Consider the following 13953-nt stretch of genomic DNA (forward strand, 5'->3'; position numbering starts at 1 on the left):
ATGGAAGTACATTGGATTATAGTTATTGATAAATTGTTTTGATTTATTGACAAAGACAATTTGTCAAGCTTTTTATATGTTAATGTGCAAATCCCTTGATAAAGCCAATTGGCTTGCTTTTCATATGTTGGTGCTCTTTAATAATAGATCTGCCTTACTTAAAATGGCACTGTTTCTACTGTTACATGAGTCAGCCGTTGGACCATGCAGGAGGCGGAAGGGGTTGACCGCCCAATCCTGCCCTTACTTAAAAGAAATAAAGAAATTCACTGAAAAAACAAAGTTTAAGGGACATTATAGTTAGGGATTGTAATAATATCTCAATTTACATTAAAAATACATCTTAGTAATTCACAGAAAAAAACAGATTAAAGGAATGATATAGCTAGGTAAAAATGAGACTTAAAACATACAGTATTACACTAAGAAAACCACTGAGATTCACCAGTTATAGCTCTCGCAAGTAACTACAACTCATGCCTTAAAGTAATTATAACTGGCACCCTCACCAAACACTGCTAATTATCTCACATATTAAATCATTCAGGACATCTCTGGTCACTGCAACATCTGAAATTACACTGTTGATCACACTGTGCATCACACTGTGCATCACACTGTGCATGGCGGGAACACGAGTTAAAATTACTTTAAGGCACAATTCAAAGTTTTAACTGACATTTTCACCCAACTATACCGTCCCCTTAACCTTTATTTTTTTTAGTGAATATATACATGCACTCAGGGGAGACAGCTAAAACACACAGTGCTTAACCAAAAAGAAAAGTCTTTCCCTAAAATTGAGCAGCAGAAGGCTATAAGTCAGCTGATCAAAAGGTTGGTAGAGGGACTATGCCAGAGGAGAGGGTCAAACAGAAGAACAGGAAGGCAATCAACTGAATAATAAGCAGGCAAATTAATGACAAGGTCAACCAATGGTAAGCAATGGGAGGGCTAGCGGCCCACAGTATGTTTTTGGTAACCCCACAACCCTTTTCACGACCAAACAGCGTGCCCTGACTGGTAGGCCAGAGAAAAAAAAAAACAATAATAGCCATCACAGCACAAAAAGTAGAACACTTTGAAGAGGACCATGTCTAAGCCCCAGGAGTGTGGAAAATAAAAATAAAACAAGAACTCTGTGTGGCTCTTGCCGACTCTTATGAAACAGGAGGAACATATGCATACAACTGGACATTTAAGCTAGAGGGTTTTTAATTCTTTACAAATGACCGCTTTCTCTAGAAAATCTTTTGATAGTCCTGCCTATAAATCTGGCAACTCTAACAAAATTTGGTAAAGGAGAGGAGCAGGAGGACATTGTCTAATGTGGCTTGCTTTTTTGTATAAAGAACGTTTTAGTATGCCATACCATTACATTTTAGATCTTTCTAGCAAGGCCTCCACATTTGCATAAAATATTATCAAACTACGTGACTAATTTTAATGTCTAAGATAAAACGGACATCAACTATCTAAATCCGATGATGGCCATGACATGCCTTAATATTGTCCACTGGGGTGCTTCTCCCACCCATAAGGCGGCTACACATTAGACTTATTCTTTGCTCCACTCACTAACATCTTCAATCTCAGAACAATCCCCACTGATTTGCCAGATCAGTCCTTGAATTTGTGTTTGTATACTGCAGTTAGGACATCTCTTAGACACAATTTCTAGTAACAGTCCTAAATTAAGCTTTACATTGTGGCGTGGGCCACATAACAAATCATCTATGGGTGATCATGCCTTTTATTTTTAAAAAAAGCGCAACGTGAATGGGTTGCTCAATCTTCCAAATAAAACATTTATCACTCCGAAGATCACTGATGGATCACTTTGGTACTATGTCTATGCATTTCACTACTAATGCAGCTTGTAACCATACTAACAGATTGTACAATTCTGAGTTAACAGCAATGCAGCTACTGACTAGGAGAGAGGGAAGTAAATGGAGACTGGACTGCTCAGATTAATCATGTAGTTAGTTCAAAGATCAACTTACATAATATAAGCAGTTACATAATGCCATATAGACCTTCTTTTTAGAGAGAAAAAAAAAAAAAAAACTTTTTTCATCCTCCTTGTCCCAGGAACTATTTGCAGCAGTGTAAAAATGTTTGTTCCATGCCTGACATCTCTCTGAAACTGCTCCATCGCAGGATTTCTAAGACAGAGAAGCTACTTACTTCCATGGTAAAGTCAATCTTACTATGAGGATATCATAGCTTTCTAACCCCATAACCAGGTTAAGCTAGGCCAATCTATAATCCTGTTATGGTGGTTCGGCCTCAGAGGTATTTTATGCACTACCAGAGGTGTGGAGGTAATTAGGAATATGCACAGGAGCCTTATGTCAGGTTCCCCACAAGACCCCCACCAGGTGCTTCTATCTCTTGGCTTTATTACTCTGCCCTTGTTGTGCCATGTCAATAATACCCTTTTTAAGGAAGGTATAAAACTAGACAAATGCAAAAAAGGTATTGTTACCTCACCCTTAAAACAATCTGCCTTCGATCCTTTTGACACCAAGAAATACACATTTATTATGCCATTTCGGCCTAGATCTAAAATCATGGAACAGCATTTGCTAATTGGCTGTTCCATATTCTTGATCTTCTCATCTTGCTGATGGGCTGCAAACATACTGGGACATTTGCTACTTTTTCATTCAGCAGAATATCACTCTCGAAAGATGACTCAGCAATCAGCACTCACCCGTGTCTGAGCTATTGGTGCCTATGTTGTTAGGTGCCTTATTGTAAAATGACTGTTCCCTTCAATAGGTTTTATGTACTTTGTGCGTGGAATGCTATATGTACATCTCCCATTTGTCCGAGTCAGTAAAAACCACGAGGTCAAACAATGGAGATCTTACTATTTTCACAATGTCCAGAAGCTGGTTCAGTCATCAAGATATCTTCAGAACCTAAGACAACTTGTGAAATGATAACATTTGAAAAAAGATGCTTGCCAAAAGCTAGCAGAAAATCCAATAAAGAAACGTTCAAAACAATATGTACATATTTTTTACTGGAATGCTCGAGTTGTTAAAGGGTACCACACGGCTTTAATTGAACACAGCGGTCAACATGGACTTAATCACAAATTATACTATATCATGACATGTTTAACAACGGCAAATAAATTAACAATTACTTGATTTCATAGCACAGGAAGTCCACTAAAAGTATAGCTAAGCTGTGGAGAGTGCAGTATTGAGGTAACACATTCTAGTTGGCTATAGGAGTAATGAGGTGTACTTGGTTATTTGGGGAGAGGAGTTTTCTTCACAGACCTTGCTGATCTAAAAACTGAACTCACTGTAAGGTTAAACCATTCAGAATCAAGGGGTTTGCTTTAATGGCACTAGCTATTTTACATATGTTTTGTAAAAATAGTTGTACTTGATAAATGGTACATTAGAGCATCCTTTGGATTGCTGAGAACGGGAGAGCCAATATGTATTCCTCATAATGTAGATAATCTACTGGTTTAAGACTGTTCTCCAATTTCTCAGACGTCGGATATTAAATGAGTAGGCATGAAGCAGGGTAAAAGAGTGCTACAGGACTGAAAGGTAAGAGCTGTACGAAGAGGGCAAAATCAACCGCATGTTCATTTGCTGTTAATTTGCAGGATGAATAACTGACCTTAGAGCTTTTGAATAACGCTTGTTAAGGTGCCTTAAGTTGCTTATGTGCCCTTTCTGACTGCAAAAGTCCTTGTACTTAGGCTTAAACCAAATTATTTTTGTTCTCTTATTATTATATTAAAAATCAACTGATCTTCGACCCTGTATTTTACTCGGGCTGTTAAAGCACAGCTACAAGTGAGCTGAGAGGTTATTGCAGCTCTCCCACTCCATACTGCACCTATGCATGCTCAGATATAGATGGCAATTGTCCAAGCCTGCTTCATGCTATGCCCCACACTTTCAAGAAACTAGCAATTTGGGCAAACATATGTACTTAATGATACCATCCATTCTAATCAGCTGTGCCACTCCCAGAATTATAAAAGAGTGCTAATTTGCATTTTTAGCTTCCAACGTAATAAATAATGTTCAACTATAGTTTGCTTGTTGTATATCTTTGCTTAGTACCATTTAAAATGCATGTAAGTTGTGCTAACAAATCATACTATTTTGAGTAAACAAACTATGGTATACTACTCAAAATACATATTCTAGTGCCAATATACACGAATAAATGAGTATCAATTATCATAACATTTTACCTAAACCTCCAACCAACAGGGTTAAGAACGTTTTTTTAGTGTTTTGATGGTGTGGCTTGATAAAGGTTTTACCAATGAATGTCATGTACTTTTAGGTATGTAACTATTTTACCCTTCGACCTAGAGTCTGATGTAAAACAGATCTTGGACCTATTTTAAGTATGCAGCCACTAGCCTAAGTATTTACTTTACTGATAAGCGGAGACAACTTTCTGCCTTATGGATACTCTCCTCCAGCTGATACATTTCTTGATCATGGTGGTTATATTGCTTATCAGTCTGAACAATACTTTCTGCCTTGCTTTTACTGTCCTCTTTTATATTCCTGTCCTGATCATGATAACTAAGATGTCTATCAGCAGGGATGGGATATTGATCTTTTGAATTTAGTCGTGTGTTTGCCTCAGTCAGATTAATATGCCAACACTTAACTAGTTGATCCTGCAGCTGTTGAGTCTCCACATTGAGTTTCTGAATTGTATGTTTTAAGTCTGCCTTCTCTAAGCGCATAGACCGGCGTTCCTCTTCACATTTTTGCAGTCTCTGTGTAAATTCACATATGTGTCTCTGCAAGGATGCTACACTTTTCAGTATGGGTCTATTGAACATGATGCCTGCTTTTAGAGCATTTGAGTCAACTTTATGAAGTCCATGTGACAAGCTTTGAGACAAAGAGCCTCGGTCTGAGGCTCTGAGAAGATTCCTACTTAAAGGTGCACGGGCTATCCTGACAGACAATGTTTCCATAAGTTTTGAAAAGCAACTCCTTGCAGCATTTATAATTAAACGGGCACTTGAACGGGAAGACATGCCTACTGTATCCAGAATGTGTTTTAAATCAGAAACAGAACTAGTTATTTCACCAAGAAGGTCAGAGTTTCGAAACCAGTTCACTAGGTCATGCAATTGTTGTTCATTTTTCTGTGCTGACAGCCCCGGTGATGTTATGCCACAGACTAAGATTCCTGGGCCTTCGTTAATCCCATCAATCCAGGTGAAGAGAGAGTTGCATGACTGTCCAAAGTACTGAAGTCTATTTGCTGCCAAGACTACAATAACACCCTTGCGGAAAACATGGATCATGCTTTTGGCTTGTTTTTTCTTTAACTTAGCTCCATGTTTCCTTTTTTCCTCTGCATTAAAGAACGCTTGTGACATTGCCATAATGTCCTTTTTGACTATTTCATATGTTTTAAGTTGGTCCTGAAGAAGCTCTTTTTGTATAGACAAGGCACATGATCTGCTATACAGAGAGTTTAAGGCCCCTGCCATGAGGGCACAAGCTATCAACAGCGACGTGTTTTCTTCTTTCATGGTTGTTAACTGGTCTTTGCACTTTACATTTTCAATTGATAGCTGATCTTTTATTTTTTCTAATACATCATTGTTTTCTTTGTTTTTCTCAGCAATCTCTTGACATTTCTCAGCCCTTAACTGAGACTCCTGTAAGAGAGCTGCGAACTGTAGTTCCAAATCCTTTTTCTGTTTCTGCCAACTTATTTCCCGAGCTTTCATCTGATTGGAATAGTTTTTTAAGGTTTCATCACATGTCTTCTGAAGACTGGACATAGCATCAGATTTTTCCCTCCTTATTTTTTCATGTTTTACCACATTCTGCTTTTCCTTCTCAAGTTCTTGAAGCAGATAAGTAGTATGCTCCTGTATGGCAGCGTACAGTTCATCAATTGTGAAGGTACCCATCAGGATATCAGTTTTTGGGAGCACACGGCCTGAAACCAGATGCTGATATATACTGTAGAAGCATTTCTTCTTTTCCTCTAGCTCGTCATTCATTGCCTGCATATAGCTCTCTGCTTGCTGGCAGCGTCTTGTTGCACTTTCTTTCTCCCTCTCCAAGCATTCGTTTGTGTTCTTCAGTTCCTTTTGCAAACTGTCAATCATACATTGGTTCTTTACATGAGCTTTGCGTAGTTCATCTAGCTCTCCTGTGACTAAAGTCAGTTGTTTATTACTCTCCTGCAGTTTTCTACTTAGATACAGCTTACATTCCTCAACAGCATCCGACTCTTTCTTTTTCTCTTCATATCTCTCTCTAGTGTCTGCTAGCTCATTACTCTTAAGTGTTATCTGACACTCGTATGCCAAAAGCATTTCTTTCAACGACTTTAAGAGAAAACTAGGGGTTAGAGGACCATCAGTGTGAAATCTTATTTTAGCACATTGGTTAGAAAAGGAATTCACTAACAATTTCAATTCTCTACAGTAATCTCGAGTTGCATCTTCAAGAGATGCATTACATGCCCTGACCTGGTCAAGGTCTTTTTGTAAATCCCCACAAGATTTTTCAAGTTTCTGGCATTTTTTGGAAAAAGATTCAATTGCTTTATCTTTATCCTCCATTTCTACCGTTAGCTTATTCAAAGTACATTTGTAGGCTTCCTGGCTTTGTAACAGCTTTTGGGACCACTCATCAGCATTTGCTTTTTCTTTCTGAAAAGAAATTTCTAAATCTGTATATTGTTTTCGCAATTTATCTAAATTAAACATCGCCTCATCTTGACTGGCTTTTTCTGTTTGCAAACATTTTTCTAGTTCTTTAATACGCAGGAGCAACAAATCTGAATTAATCTTTGAATCCTGAATATGTGCTTCAACTTCTTTTGCTAACGTCTGTTCTCTCAGTGCAGCAGCTTCAAGTTCGTGTTTTAGAACATCCTCTCTTTTGTAGTAGTAATTCAGATTATCCTCTTGACGTTGTATAGAGTCAAGATAACTTTTTCGTTCTGCTTGCAGATCCTCAAATTTCTTTTGCATATTTTGGATACTCTTATCCTGTTCCTGCAGTTTTTTGTTAAGGTAATTTTTTTCAGAGTTCACCTTTTCAATCTCTTTGTTACATTTCTTAATAACACCATCCTTTTCTTCCAAGTCAGACTGAAATTGGTTCTGTTTCTCCTCCCAGTTGTGCTGTGAAAGCTTAATTAAGTCCTCAACACTGCTTAACCTTTGGCGCAGATCTTCATTCTGTACTTTGAGTATTTCCTGTTCTTTATTTGCATTTACAAGCATCTGCTCCAAAGAACATCTTTCAATGCTAGCATCTTTTCTAGCAACAGCCAAGTCATACTCAAGACTTTGTAGAACTGCCTCTCCTCTTTCAACTTGCGACCGCAACACAGTCAATTGACTTTCCCTCTTAGATAACTCTTCATTGTACAAAGAGGCCATCTCCAACTTTTCCTCTTCTATAAAATTTAATTTTCGGCGGAGTTCAATAATAACACTAAACTCAGTTTGCATGCGGTTTGGTGACATTTCCAGCTCACTCGTAAGTTCACCAACAGCGGTCGAAAGTCTCTTCAAATCATGTGTGGAAATATTCCAATTGACAGACGTCATCATGAAGACTTTCTTCATCGGCCTTAAGTTGACGCTTTGTCCAGAATTTCAGCTTTATATTACCGTCTTCACCTGCATCATCAAAATAGGATTCAACAGTTCAGTTCAAGATTGGCACCATTAATTAGGGTGAACTCATCAAATACTTAACGTACTGTAGTGAAAAAGAACCAGGCTACTTTACCTTAGGAGCCAAATATAAACTCTAAAGAATATTTCATACACAGCCTCAACTGAAAGAACCAAACAAAAATGTAAGCTAAATATCTCACTCTTATCTTTCTCATGTTTTAGTATTCCACGGAAAAAAACAAAATGTAAGAAAGATGGACCTTCCCACGACTATTTGATCACACAAGCATCTACATTAGATGCTTAAGTTAATGTAGATGCTAGTCAACGACTACCAGACTTGCAATTCTCCTATTCAAAGATGTGCCCATCCAACGGTATAGGGCTGCAATGACATTGTATTTCATAGGGTATTTGATGGATGTCCACCTCTTTTCGCAGCAGATTCATTTGGAGTTCTTTCATCAATGTTTTATTTCCTTGACAGCCCTCCTCAGCATATTTCCAAAGCAAAAAGTGACCACCCCATGTTACTTTCAAAAACATTTATTTCCCTAATATAGCACCCAAACCTGAGAGTCTTACCAAACGCTGTTCAACACTGGGATAAATCAATTTCTAGCACTGTTGCCAATGAGACACAGTATTACAATGCCAGCAAAATGAGCAGTGCCCCTAAAGTTTTACAGAGGATTAGGAGCTGCTCTGCACTAGCCAGACATGAATATCCAGAGTGCACCACTTCACTCTTTGGTCATCTGTCTCGGTTCTAGTTCAATTCCAGACTCCCTCTCTTTCTGAGATTTCTAGATAATTTCCCCAACAACTTTCAATTTTAAATACCCACATACACAGCATTGCCTATTGTCTTTTACTTGTGTCACTAGACTGTGCAACACATATGGACTAGCAGGTCTGTATCTTAAACCTTTTACACACGTAATGCACAAAGGTAACCACACAACTTTAAATACCATAACTCTGAAGCAGAAAAGCTAAATCTGGGAAGAGGTTTCACACATGCAGTCTGGGTGTCTCTTGTGAAGCAGATTATGCAAATAATATTTACTCTAGTCTTGCAAGCTATCAGGGTCACTCTTCGGGTCTCGGGCTATATGGACCCTCATGACATAGCTTACAAGCATCAGGCAAACTGAGACACCTTACAAGCAACTGGAAGAATGTAAAAACAGTCCCCGACACAGGCATTCTATAACAGGATGTAGGTTCGTGAACAACAGAGAGGGAAGAAGCTTATCTAGTGCTTAGCTGACTACATAAAAAGTAATAAGGGCTTCCATTTTCAATCACCAGGGAAAACGTTTCAGACAGCACTGATCTCATTTATTTGTTGATTAATATGTTTTAGAGGTCTGCGTGTAGCCTTTGGGTTAATTCGAGGTCTAGATAAAAGAAGGTGTAACGATGGGAAGGTAAATTAGGGTCTAGACAGTAAAGTGGGCCTCAAACGAACATCTTTTCCACCACTGAAGTTTAGTCTTGTTACAGACTGGCCAGAAAAGTACTAGTTATAAAATAAATAAATAAGGTACCAAAGGTGAAGGTAAGTCCAGCTTTATTAAAAGCTAAATTTACAGTGTCCCCAAGCTCGCCTCTCACAGAGCTCACATCAATCAAGCTTAATGTGAACATTCTATAAGGGAGAAACCGAGGAAAGAAAAGAATAGGTGGAGGCGAGAGAGGAAAGGAGGCAGAAAATAATGGAAAAAAGGGGAGATTATAACTCATCTCCTTTCAAACCAAAGAAAGGATGCAAAATCAAGGGAAATACAGAAAAAGTTACATTAACTTTCAGTATAACAGTGAAACAATATATGATAGAAATACCCTTAAATACCTGGTGCTGAAACAGCACGGTTACCACTGATATTTTATGAATATGAAGCATGGATTAAAAAGAGAACAATATCATTGTATGATTATGAAACAAGGATAAATAACTACAACGCCCTTAAAATATCATGTAGTGTTTTTGCTGTCTAGGAGGATGCCCTTCTCTCTTTCACTGTACATATAGCATCTATCCTCGCCATCAGATACATGTAACTCTTGTGGAAAACAAAATGAAGGAAAATTAACCAATCTATCCGTACTCCACATCTATCCACTCTTACTACAATTTTTTTATTTATTTGATCCTTTCTGGTTCATGAAATGTGTGGAATTTGCTATAACTATTTGTCAGTTTTTTTATCAGTACGCACTGTCCTACTTTCCAAGATTGTTGTTATACAATTTTTTATGTTTGTCCTGGTGACTTGTAACCTATCCTCCATGTATCTCTGATTAGTAAACACTGTCTTATCACCAAATAACCATTTAGGAGCCTAATTAGACCCTGGTTTTCTTCACCTGAGCATTTCAAATGGAGACAATCCTATCACACTATTGGGAATAGTGTTATCGGTCCACAGCATGTATTAACAGTTTGTATAAGAGGTTTCCCTGCACCTATGGGCAACTGAATGGATTATTTTATCATTCTATCACACTGCTCCATTAATCCACTGGCCCTGGGGCATTACAGAGGGGTTGGATAGATAACTCAGTAATTAATTTTCTAATTTCCTCCGATTACAGACCATGGTGTTCAGGTTTGCTCGGAGGTTTTTGCTCAGAGGTTTATGGATCCATTCCAAAGTAAAAATGTCTGAAAGGAATTTAATTACATTTTTAGTGTTTATACTATTCACAAACTTCAGAAAGATCCAATGTGAACAGTAATCAATCAATACTAATATGTATTTATCATGGACACCTCTGGCATCTATGGGCCTACGATGTCTAATGCTAGTGTATCCCATGGGCACAGTGGTATACTAACTGGTATTAAGGGAGTCTTTGCAAACATTTGTATTTGTCACTTAAAGACTACAAGCATGGTAATCTTTGACCTTGTTTCTATTGAAGAGTCCATATAAGGGAAACCATTAGTCAGGCCTAACACTGCTTTTTGTAGGACTCCTGCCCCTTGAAGGGGGACTGCTAGAAATCTCTAGTTGGCAGCGGTATACACCCTTGTCAAAGCAGGGACCACAATCCTAGTCAGGGTAAGTCACACACAATCCAAATTGTCCTGTGCCCACCCTCTGGTAGCTTGGCACTGAGCAGTCAGGCTTAACTCTGAAGGCAATGTGTAAAGTATTTGTGTAATAAATCCTACAGTAACACAGTGAAAACACCACAATAATACACCAGACAGGTTTAGAAAAAAATAAATAATATGTATCTGAATAAAATAAGGTCAAAACAACAAAGATTCAATAAGCACAAGTTGAAATATCACTTTTAAAGGTTTAAAAGAGTCTCAATCCTTAGAAATAAACAGTTCTCTCTTTGCTACATACAGTCCCTGGTATGTGTCAAATCTAACGACGCACGGAGAACGCAGAGGAGGAGATGTGGGGAAAAATAAGGTATTGCGCCACATTTTCTGACGCAGCACAGATGATGCGTTTTGTTTTTATATGCTGCAAGGTGTTTGCGTTATTTTTTGTCTCGCAGCCTTGGTTCCTCACTGTCTCCCCTGTCCGCTAATAATGAAGATTCCTGCTGTGATGTGAATGTCCAATCTTTCAATACCACCAGCTGGGTTGCCCAGAAGTATGGATGCAGGTTGGTGATGGCTGCATCCCTCCTCCCCCGCCCTCATCGTATGATTTCCCAGTCAAGGAGTTTAATGCTATTCTGCCCCCCCTCCACCCCAGAGTAGCAGATTTGTCACCGCTTCCAGTTCATGGAAAAAGTGGCCCAGTACATCAAATGGAGTGATCTGAAGTATGTAGAGGAGCTTGGGCCAGTATATCACTTTGTATAGTGCAATGCTGCCCAGGAGAGAGAGAGGGACAAATTACTCCAGTGCTCTGCTTCTCTTCTATACGCCTTCCTGGAAGAAGTGGTCGCTGTCCACAATTACATAAATGTCCAAGTATTGAAAGCCTCTCATCTCCCATCGTAGAGTGTGGGCTCAATCCCTGTGAGGCGCACAAGTAGTCAATGGAAAGGCGACTGACAGTTAATGTCAGTACCAACATATCAACCAAAAACCTCTAGGATCTACAGGAACTCAGGACTCAACTCTTCCTGTCTGCCAGGTACAGGAGGACATCATCTGTATACAGTGAAACCACATCCTACATATTCCGGGTCCCACTTCAGGACACGGATGAATGTATATCCCCTTAACCAGGTAGCCAAACGGTCAATAGCCACTGAGAACAACGAAGGGGGAAGGGCGCAGGCAATATCAGAATTCTTTTCAGAGTATTCAATTGACATTGACTCAAACTGAGGGCTCACAGTATAATAGCTTGACACAGCCCAGTAACAACAGGCCAAAGCCCATCTTCTAAAGGATTCAAAGTCAAACGCTTTTTCAGCATCCAGGGCCACCAATATTGCCGGCTCTCACAAGCAGTCAATCCGGGACAGACAACCGAACAGGCATCTTAAGTTGTGATGTGTCGACCTATAGAGCTTAAAGCCCAACTGGTCTGGAGCGACCGCCGTGTCCACTACTCGAATCAGTGGGTTCGCCAGTATCTTTACCAAGATCTTGGTTTCCACATTCACAAGAGAGATTGGCCTATATGAGGCACACTCGTTTGGTGGTCTACCTTCTTTGTGGATTAGAACAATGTTTACTTGGAGAAGGTCTTTGGGCAGTACACCAGCTTGCTGGCTTTACAATACATGTCCCGTAGGGGAGTCTACAATATAGGATTTCACTCAATTAAACAACTCTGAAAGGAAGCCATTCCATCACAGGGACTTCCTACTCTTTATCTGGGCCAGGGCTTCTGAAATATCGGTCTTTGATACTTCCACCCCCAGGTATTGCCTGGCATCTTCACCAAGACCTGGCACTGGGATATCCCAGACAAAACTGTCCATCTCGTCTCTGGCCTCCCTGAGCCTTGCCCGATATAGCTGTCCTAGGTGATCCGTGAATGACTGTGCAATTTCGTCCAGGGTTTCTGCTGTGCTTCCCTCCTCTCTAGACACCTTTAAGATCCAACTTTGCCCCTCCTCCCTCTAGGCCAGACATGCCAGAAATTTCCCAGCCTTGTTGCCCACCACATATAGCCTGCCCTGCGTGTTTCTGGAATATGCCCTGACCTCGCTTTGGGTCAGGAATCTGTATTCATCCTGCATCACCTTTTCTCTTTGTGCCAACTGATCTGGGGGATGTGTCACATACTCTGCCTCTTCCTGTGCCAGTCGGTCCTCCAAGTTCTTGCACACTCTCTCTCTCTCTCTCTCTCTCTCTCTCTTCACCACTACATGTGTAATCATGTGGCCCTTCAGACCCTTTTTAAGGCTTCCCACATGGTGATGCGGGAAGTCACTGTTCCAGCATTTTCCTGAAAGGATGTGTCGATGGCTTGTTGGAGACATTGTCTCATGTTGGAGTCTGTAAGTTCTTTGGGCTCCAGTCTCCAACCCCCTCCGGTATGAGCATGACCCAAGTACAGGGTCGTCGTCATGGGGGGAGTGGTTTGATATGACCATGGGTAGATATTCTGTATGTAGGAATTCACAGAAATTATGCTGTTGTGTCTGCAGACAGGCCAGGCAGAACAGAGCCTGCATAGACCCGAAGGTATAGTAGTATTGTTACTACGCCAGTAGCAGCCCACCGTGTTATGAAGCTTCTCCGTCAGAGCCATGAGTTCTTTCTCTAACTTTTGCAGGCGAACAGTGTTTTGCCCCACTATAACATTTAGAAGTGCCACTGTGGATTTCACCTCTGCCACCCTATTGACCAGTTTCCTGTGGGTAGCCCGCAGTAGACCCACATCTAGGGCCAATGGCCAATTTACAAAAGCAATGTGCTGTTAGGTTCGCTAGACCCTTTTGGTTGTGGAGTTATATAGTGTTTGTATGTTCTCCAAGAACCTAAAGGTACCCAGAGCCAACAATTGACCTGCAACATACAATGTTTTTTCACTGTGTACTGAGTATAGACCAATTCGTATGGGGAAACGTGCAGAGTGAAAAATAGGTATCAAAGTAATCTAAGTATTTCTGAAATGGGCACAAGATAGTGAATTTAGGAGCAGTGGATATTTGTACACCTCTGAATTTGTGGGTACTCGTAGAAGCATATCATTCTTAGGGTATTTTTCAAAATGCTTTCTTCCTTACACAATGGTTTACATTTGGGAGGCACAGATGCAGCGAAATTCTGTTGGTAATAAAAAAATATCCTACTGTTCTTCTGATAAACATGGCACCTCACATAGATACATCACATTTTT

The 13953-nt window shown here is 39.8% G+C and overlaps 1 protein-coding gene across 2 annotated transcripts in view; it reads right to left on the minus strand.

The window, feature by feature from the left end:
• Nucleotides 1-3013: 3013 nt before the first annotated feature.
• Nucleotides 3014-13953, minus strand: part of CCDC171 (coiled-coil domain containing 171) — a 52143-nt gene continuing 41203 nt past the window's right edge. For both annotated transcript variants that reach the window (XM_069235851.1, XM_069235850.1), the window contains one exon: nt 3014-7672. In XM_069235851.1, the coding sequence (XP_069091952.1) occupies nt 4424-7618 (3195 nt within the window). In that variant the 5' untranslated portion in view covers nt 7619-7672 and the 3' untranslated portion in view covers nt 3014-4423. The remainder of the gene's footprint in view (nt 7673-13953) is intronic.

This window comes from Pleurodeles waltl, chromosome 5 (genome assembly GCF_031143425.1).
Source record: "Pleurodeles waltl isolate 20211129_DDA chromosome 5, aPleWal1.hap1.20221129, whole genome shotgun sequence".
NCBI classification, from domain to species: domain Eukaryota; kingdom Metazoa; phylum Chordata; class Amphibia; order Caudata; family Salamandridae; genus Pleurodeles; species Pleurodeles waltl.